This window comes from Dermacentor andersoni, chromosome 1 (assembly GCF_023375885.2).
Source record: "Dermacentor andersoni chromosome 1, qqDerAnde1_hic_scaffold, whole genome shotgun sequence".
Classification (NCBI taxonomy): domain Eukaryota; kingdom Metazoa; phylum Arthropoda; class Arachnida; order Ixodida; family Ixodidae; genus Dermacentor; species Dermacentor andersoni.
This window is the reverse complement of record NC_092814.1, coordinates 95,711,308-95,719,635: the sequence shown is the minus strand read 5'-3', so window position 1 is coordinate 95,719,635 and position 8,328 is coordinate 95,711,308. Positions and strand designations below refer to the sequence as shown.

At 46.1% G+C, this 8,328-nt stretch overlaps 1 protein-coding gene across 2 annotated transcripts; it reads right to left on the bottom strand.

The window, feature by feature from the left end:
- Positions 1 to 1,339: 1,339 nt before the first annotated feature.
- On the bottom strand, positions 1,340 to 5,017 carry LOC126545800 (tubulin beta chain). 2 transcript variants are annotated; one of them, XM_050193801.3, is made up of 7 exons: positions 4,897 to 5,017; positions 3,923 to 4,031; positions 3,371 to 3,481; positions 2,603 to 2,847; positions 2,284 to 2,483; positions 1,698 to 2,134; positions 1,340 to 1,593 (listed from the first exon to the last, which is right to left on the bottom strand). In XM_050193801.3, the coding sequence occupies exons 1-7, from the start codon at positions 4,951 to 4,953 to the stop codon at positions 1,412 to 1,414; spliced, it is 1,341 nt and encodes a 446-aa protein (XP_050049758.1). In that variant the 5' UTR covers positions 4,954 to 5,017; the 3' UTR covers positions 1,340 to 1,411. The 2 variants fall into 2 exon arrangements, with proteins under 2 accessions (XP_050049758.1, XP_050049759.1); XM_050193802.3 differs by having other exon boundaries at positions 3,371 to 3,478.
- Positions 5,018 to 8,328: the final 3,311 nt, after the last annotated feature.

Genomic DNA, 8,328 nt, shown 5'->3' with positions numbered 1-8,328 from the left:
CCCTGAGTTTTTCCAGACTACTCAAAATCTGAGAATTCCTGGTTTTCTCGGTTGGCAGACACCCTGTTTCTCAAATTGCATCGCACTGTATGTTTATCGGTCTTCTCGGCAAGAAATTTCCCGCTACTCGTTTTTCTTAATCCTGTACATTTATTGTTTTGTGCTTATATGCCATGCCTTTTAATGTGCTTCTACCGTTCCCTTTACATTCCAGTGAACTTACAAGTATCTAGCATCAACAAGTTCATAGATCAAAGCTTCACGACATTAGCCGGGTAGCACGCGCAGGCGAGCGTCAGTGCGCGCTTTCTGCTACTCGCTGAACATCGCAGCCCCGACGCCGTAGCAGAAACCTTCCTCGCGGAAGTGCTTGCTGCACACCCGAGTTGCAGCCGATGGCTGCTTGCGGGTTCTAAATTTCGCCATCATGGTTCACGCAGCTTCTTGTCCTGCGGATACGTGTGAATTAAGGCTGACACCGTGCACCGTTGCGTACGTCCGGCACTGCGGCATCGAGCAGTAGCCTACCATGCTGGACGCCTCCAAAGGCAGCCACTACCTATTATAGTGCTTTCAAGTGTTGTCAAGCAGAACACTCGAAGCGGGAAAACCTCCCCACTTAATCAGGACCGCAGCGCAAGTGAGACTTTACGAGGTGAGCGATTCCTGGAGCTGTGCAGCAGCACTTCCGACATTGGCATGCTCGTCCAGCCGTTAGTACTAGCGCGGACCGCACCTTGGCGACGTCTGCGGAGGGCAGTGGCGGCACCGCTACGCGTGGCGCATGTTGTAAAGCAACAACTCTGCAGCGGGGACGCCTAAATCACTTTGTTATACAAGCAAATACGTTGTAGTGTTCTTCTTTGTAGCGGCGTTCACAATACATTGCGACGTTCAAGACGACGCACGCTTCTGGCTTATGCAACAATGTCAAACAAAGCCACAAAAGTCAAAGTAGTAATAAACACATAATGCAGGCTTATTTAAGCATGACCTGTGCCATGCTTTAGTGCTTCTATGCCTCGACAGTTAAGCTACATTCCCCACTAGCCTAACATACCTTCAAATCACACAACTGTCCCCATAGAAGAAGCCAGCGTTGAAGCAAGGGTGAAATTTCCAAAAAAACACAGAACTAAGGGGTATATATTTGGAACTTTCAAACACCTCAAGCATCTCTAAAGCAATTACAAATGTTTATTACTGGCAGCACCTGCATTGGATCATAGTTGCTTCTGTGTGCAAGAACTACCCCAAGCAGTCTGGGCAAAAGCGGGGTCCTCTGTACAAAAGATAGCGGTTAAAACCATGACACCTGTAGTGTAAAGAAAGAACAATATTAAATAAAAAAACTTTATTGTGGAGAAAAATAAAAGCACCATTATCTCCAATTCTTTAAAAATTGGCTTGCTTATGCCTCTGCTTGGGCCTCCTCTTCATCTTCAAACTCTCCCTCCTCATCAGCTGTGGCCTCCTGGTACTGCTGGTACTCAGACACCAGGTCATTCATATTCGACTCGGCCTCTGTGAACTCCATCTCGTCCATACCTTCCCCAGTGTACCAGTGAAGGAAGGCCTTGCGCCTGAACATGGCTGCAAAAAGAAATAACACACATTCAGCGTAGTGAGTGAATGCACATAAGAATACCAATAAATGCAGTCCGAAGATTCTCTTTCAAAAGAAAGGCGAGACTGACCAGTGAATTGTTCAGAGATTCTCTTAAACAGCTCCTGGATGGCAGTGCTGTTGCCAATGAATGTGGCAGACATCTTGAGACCACGAGGTGGAATGTCGCACACTGCAGTCTTCACATTGTTTGGGATCCACTCTACAAAGTAGCTAGAGTTCTTGTTCTGCACGTTGAGCATCTGCTCGTCAACTTCTCGCATACTCATTCGGCCCCTGAAAACAGCAGCAACTGTGAGGTAGCGGCCGTGGCGCGGATCACAGGCAGCCATCATGTTCTTTGCATCAAACATCTGCTGTGTCAGTTCCGGCACAGTCAGCGCTCTGTACTGCTGGCTGCCACGCGATGTCAGTGGAGCAAAGCCAGGCATGAAGAAGTGGAGACGTGGGAAGGGCACCATGTTGACAGCCAGTTTACGCAGGTCGGCATTCAGTTGGCCAGGGAACCTGAGAGCAAACAATTTTAACAGTAAGGCACTGCAATGCACTCGAAGGAAACCAAACTCCTAGGGTTATGGGCTAAAACATGCAGTAGTGAAAACAGCAATGTAGGGCACAGAATTTTGTAGCAATGCAAAGGAATCATGCATGCATACCTCAGACAAGTTGTGACACCAGACATTGTTGCTGAAACTAGGTGGTTGAGATCGCCATATGTAGGAGTGGTGAGCTTGAGGGTTCTGAAGCAAATGTCATAGAGAGCCTCATTGTCGATGCAGTAAGTTTCATCAGTGTTTTCCACCAGCTGGTGCACGGAAAGGGTGGCATTGTAGGGCTCAACAACAGTGTCTGAAACCTGCATAAAGGATGGGTAATGTACCATGAGCACAACTTGCAGAAATTGAAAATCTGGATAGAAACAATTGAAGGGCATGGAGGAATGAAAAGCGAGGCACACAAAGAGTATTCACAAACCTTAGGCGATGGAACAACACTGAAGGTGTTCATGATGCGGTCTGGGTACTCTTCACGAATTTTGGAGATAAGAAGTGTGCCCATGCCAGACCCAGTACCTCCACCGAGAGAATGGGTAAGCTGGAATCCTTGCAGACAGTCACAGCCTTCTGCTTCCTTGCGAACAACATCAAGAACCGAGTCCACCAATTCGGCGCCTTCCGTGTAGTGACCCTTTGCCCAGTTGTTGCCAGCACCACTCTGGCCTGAAAAGGTAGATGAAAAGGAGGTGCAGACTTGGGAGTTAAATTCAATGGCAGCTGTAGTGACAACATTCACATCCCAAGGATAGTGCAGGCAGCAATGTCAGAGGCACACACTAAGTTGCCATAAAAGCAAGCAGGGTGCACACAAGCGAAGAGCATATAAGAATACTTCAGCAAGAAATGCAATACACGTACACAAATAAAAAGGCTTGCTGGTGCTGCGTAACACTATTCAAAAAGTTCCTGACTCTACAGTAAATTAGGCTGTCCAATTGGGGTTGTCCAACTGCCCCAAAGCAGCACAAGGGCTATGAGAAATCATGCGTGGGGCCCTGGTTTAGTTTGGACTATATGTGGTGTATACAATATGTTCCTGAAGCTTGGTACACAAACATATTTACATTCATGCTAAGGGAATTGCAGCTGCCGAGGTTGCAAATCGAACCCACTGTCTCATGCCCAGCAGCAGAGCATCAAAACTCTGGCAGGTAGTAAATTGCTGTGTGTAGAGAAAAATTCTCACCGAACACAAAGTTGTCTGGTCGGAAGAGTTGTCCGAAAGGCCCAGACCGCACAGAGTCCATGGTACCAGGCTCCAAGTCCACAAGAATGGCACGAGGCACGTATTTACCTCCTCAAGCAAAAAGAAAATCGCCACTTAGTGGCAGTTCACATGCACTGGGGACAATAATTTGCACAGTAGTGTGGCCCTTAAATGTGGCAACACTTAGCCAAGTGCAGTTAGAAGTTTAAGAAGAAACTCCCAACTGCGCAGCTTCACATAAGTTGCATTTTAATTTAAAGCTACAAGACATGCCCTTTCAACATCCAGTAACATAAGAAAGCAAAATATATTCTGTAATGAGAAAACATCAAAACTAAACTACATCGCAAAATCAGCAAGAAAAACGAAAATGTGCGACAACAAATTGTGAACGGCGACACATATGATGGGCGCAGGCGGGCCGCCCTTCGCTGTTCCGGCATTGGTCAGACGTGAGCAGCCCAAAGCAACGGAAGGGCGGGCCCAAGATGCACGCCATGTTATAGACGAAAGCAACAAATAAGCAAGTACCAGAGGCTTCATTGTAGTATACATTGATCCGTTCTAACTGAAGGTCCGAGTCCCCATGGTAAGTTCCGGTGGGGTCGATGCCATGTTCGTCCGAGATAACCTCCCAAAACTGCAAGCAAAGCACATAACAACATGCATAGTCTCGCACTGAAGAAAAAATATATACAGAGAGAGCACAACCATTAGTTGATACGCGCCCACAATTGTCGAATTGCGCGCCACGAGATTTCATTGAAACGACTGGGGCCGCTTGGTGGCAACTGGCTATCTTTGTTAAGCTATTAATAATAATAATAAACGCCGAGTGCGATACAAATTCGGGATAGCTTATATTAAATGTCAGAGCCTGCGCGTCCGCCAAGATGGGAACCGGCCTCTGCCGGTTGAAAAATCTGCGATACCAAAATGCATAGAAATGTTGAATCACACAACACACACAACCTAAATGACACACAGCTCTGCAAGAATTGGTCTCGTAAAAGATATCCTAATCGTTGTATCTGTGTCGGATCGCACTAGGTGGAGCCACACCCCGTACAAAAAGCCAAGCTCGGATAATTGAACGTTAACATGTAACAATGCATCTCATGTCGAACTCTCGTCATGTCTAGAAGTAGCCAGTTGTGCTAGTGTACTACAATTATGTATGGGTGTTAAGAATATGTTATGTTAACAGCTAGGATTTAATGACGCCAGAGCGGTCACTCTAAACAGGAACCGGCAAAGGAGACAGGCGCACATGTGGTGGATTTCTTCGCGTAGAGCAACTTCTTTACTCTTGAGGTTTTATGCACGTCGCCAAGAATGCAGTCCCCATGTATGTTCAAAACACTGATTAGATTTCCGCCGATCAAAATTAACGGACACACCCGAGCACGAAGAAATCGCTGGAATGCAATTAAGGAAAAGTTGACAAATTTGAGGAACAAGAACAATTCGAGTCAACAACGAAGTCAAAGCAGCTTCCACGTTACCTTCGCTCCGATTTGATTTCCGCACTGCCCGGCCTGAATGTGGACTATCTCACGCATCCTGAGACTTGAATATGACACTACACCTCCAACGCCGAGATGATGACTGCCCGCGCGGCACAGGGGAAAGGGAATTTATAGCAGCGCTCGCTGCACGGTTGGCCGTTGTGAGTTCTGCTCAAACGTGTTCCTACGCGTAGGTGTGGCAATTTGTTGACAGACAAAAGCGTGATAAAATAGGCTTAATAGGCACGAAATAAAATTTCAAACGCCGACAAACTTCTTTGCTGCGCGTGAAACTTCGTAGTTTGGGAAAATTATTGCAATGCGGCGAGAACTATTTCTCCATCGTACCTCTCGATGTCAGCGCCGCCTTACGTAGTGGTGAGAGATCCGGTCCGTGCGCCTCGCCCTGCGCGCCGGCGGCTGCGCCGTGAACAATCGAGGCTGGGCCAGCTGGGCAGGCTGGGTGTGCAGGGAGCGCTGGGCCTCTAGAGCGCTACGCCCCGAGGCAAAAGCACTTCGAGACGCGCGGATGCCTAAAGAAGGCTATGCATTCTGTGCCTACTTTAGTTCACTTTGAGCCTATCTATCTAACCCCTTATGCCGTCGTGGTCGTTTAATCAGGATATGCCTGACATGCATGCAGACAAGATATTCATGATATCAACCTCATGATCTATTCTATCACGCCGTTGTGGTCATTTCTTTAACTATATTATCTCAGGATACGTAGCAAATGACATGAGTGACAAGTATGCATGTCCTTACATGACAGGAATGACATGTATTGTGACGTGAATGCCATGACATAAATGACGTGTCATCACGTGAATTACATGTTATGCCATGACCGAATGGCTTGATTGACGTGACATGTCACACCACGAAATGCATGACATAACATAATGTCGGCGCCTTGCTTCCTTAGTGACACGTAGACTCGCATAACACACATAATTGCTTACTTTACACAAAGACGTTCGCCCATCTGGTAAATGTTTGAAAAAGCACCGAGCGGTGCTGGATAGCCAGCTGCCTGCAAGATGCTTCGCATAACGTCGATTCCCACACTTCGTGGGATGTGAATTATTTATTCTTTTATTTATTTATTTATTTCCTTTTTTTCTGGTTGCACGTGTTACCTGCCGCGTCTGCGATATCTGGTACTTGCGGCAATATGTGGGAACTACTTTGGTGCGAGCTAGATTCTGTACTCCTATCAAGGTTCCTATTGATCTCTTATTTCATCTCTCTCACACAAACGCACAAGGATGTTCCGCTGTACGCTCGGCAAGGTCGCGTTGCAGTCAGCCGCTTGGTTGAGTAGCGTAGCAAATAATAATAATAATAATAATAAAACGCCAAGTGGGATACAAATTTGGGATAGCTTATACTAAATGTCAGAGCCTGCGCGTCCGTTTTGCGTTTTTGCTTTGGAATGGATGGCGCTGCTTGGTGGTAAACCCACACACATATTTCTGCTGCCTTCAGTGTCTGTGCGCAGTGTTTTCACTCAGAGACGATGCCGCTCGAGTCGGGTAGTGCAATGTAATTAGCTTTGTGTTTCAGTTACGAACGTTACGTTCGTAACGTGTCATACATAATTATCAGGTTTACTCTCTCTCTTTTTCCCCCCGCTTTGCAATATGTTATTCCCATCGCCCCTCCCTATGCAGAGTAACGTGTCAGCAGTCATATTCACCCCAGCAAAAATATCTGCGTTCCAATTTTCTCCAGACAACGAAAATGCAAACGTACGGCTTTTGCTGACATGCCATGAGCCACATTACGACTTAACAACAGAAGAATGGATCTGTTAATTTGGCATCTGATCTTTTTTATACCCTCCACCGAGACGTCACCGCTCGATGTCATGCATAAAAGAGCATGAAAGTTATCATTGTCGGCGACTGCCTTACACAACAACTGCCACGGGAAACGCTTGTCCATCATCTGAACAATAAAGAGATAGAGAGAGACAGAAAACAAGGAGAGGAAAGAGTTCTATAGGAAACCCTCTGTGATCCGCACAGCTAGGACCAAACTTGCTTCATTGTGGTGTACTGAAAGTGCCGCGTGGGCTCGACACGCAACGAGTGAACAGTAGTGTAATTTTGATTCTTTGTTTTGAGCGTATGCTTACAACTTTAGCTACAGTATAGATGTAGCTATGCTGTATCCCTAGCCGTTACTTCGATTTTTTTTTTTTTTTTTTTTTTTTTTACGGCGTAACGTGTGCTATACTCGAGCTCGGAAAGCTTTATGGTATGCCTTACGTCGAAATGAATGTTGGCAGATTTCTAAATGCCAAGATCTCTTTCGGTCGGGCTCCTGCATCATCATCATCATCATCATCCTGGTTACGCCCTCTGCAGGGCAAAGGCCTCTCCCATACTACTCCAACTACCCCGGTCATGTACTAATTGTGGCCATGTTGTCCCTCCAAACTTCTTAATCTCATCCGCCCACCTAACTTTCTGCCGGCCCCTGCTACGCTTCCCTTCCCTTGGAATCCAGTCCGTAACCCTTAATGACCGTCGGTTATTTTCCCTCCTCATTATATGTCCTGCCCATGCCCATTTCTTTTTCTTGATTTCAACTAAGATGTCATTAACTCGCGTTTGTTCCCTCACCCAATCTGCTCTTTTCTTATCCCTTAACGTTACACCTATCAATCTTCTTTCCATAGCTCGTTGCGTAGTCCTCAATTTAAGTAGAACCCTTTTCGTAAGTCTCCAGGTTTCTGCCCTGTACGTGAGTACTGGTAAGACACAGCTGTTATACACTTTTCTCTTGAGGGATAATGACAACCTGCTGTTCATGATCTGAGAATGCCTGCCAAATGCACCCCAGCCCATTCTTATTCTTCTGATTATTTCAGTCTCATGATCCGGATCCGCGGTCACTACCTGCCCTAAGTAGATGTATTCCCTTACCACTTCTAGTGCTTCGCTACCTATCGTAAACTGCTGTTCTCTTCCGAGACTGTTAAACATTACGTTAGTTTTCTGTAGATTAATTTTTAGACCCACCCTTCTGCTTTGCCTCTCCAGGTTAGTGAGCATGCATTGCAGTTGGTCCCCTGAGTTAATAAGCAAGGCAATATCATCAGCGAATCGCAAGTTACTAAGGTATTCTCCATTAACTCTTATCCCCAATTCTTCCCAATCCAGGTCTCTGAATACCTCCTGTAAACACGCTGTGAATAGCATTGGAGAGATTGTATCTCCCTGCCTGGCGCTATTCTTTATTGGAAATTTGTTGCTTTCTTTATGGAGGACTACGGTGGCTGTGGAACAGCTATAGATATCTTTCAGTATTTTTACATACGGCTTGTCTACACCCTGATTCCGTAATGCCTCCATGACTGCTGAGGTTTCGACTGAATCAAACGCTTTCTCGTAATCAATGAAAGCTATATATAAGGGTTGG

Coding starts and splice junctions, on each gene's coding strand:
- LOC126545800 (XM_050193801.3), bottom strand. CDS start 4,953: ATGCGTGAGATAGTCCACATTCAGGCCGGGCAGTGCGGAAATCAAATC. Junction 3,482..3,922: donor ATACTACAATGAAGCCTCTG/GTACTTGCTTAT, acceptor TTTTTGCTTGAG/GAGGTAAATACGTGCCTCGT. Junction 2,135..2,283: donor GGTGTCACAACTTGTCTGAG/GTATGCATGCAT, acceptor GTTTGCTCTCAG/GTTCCCTGGCCAACTGAATG.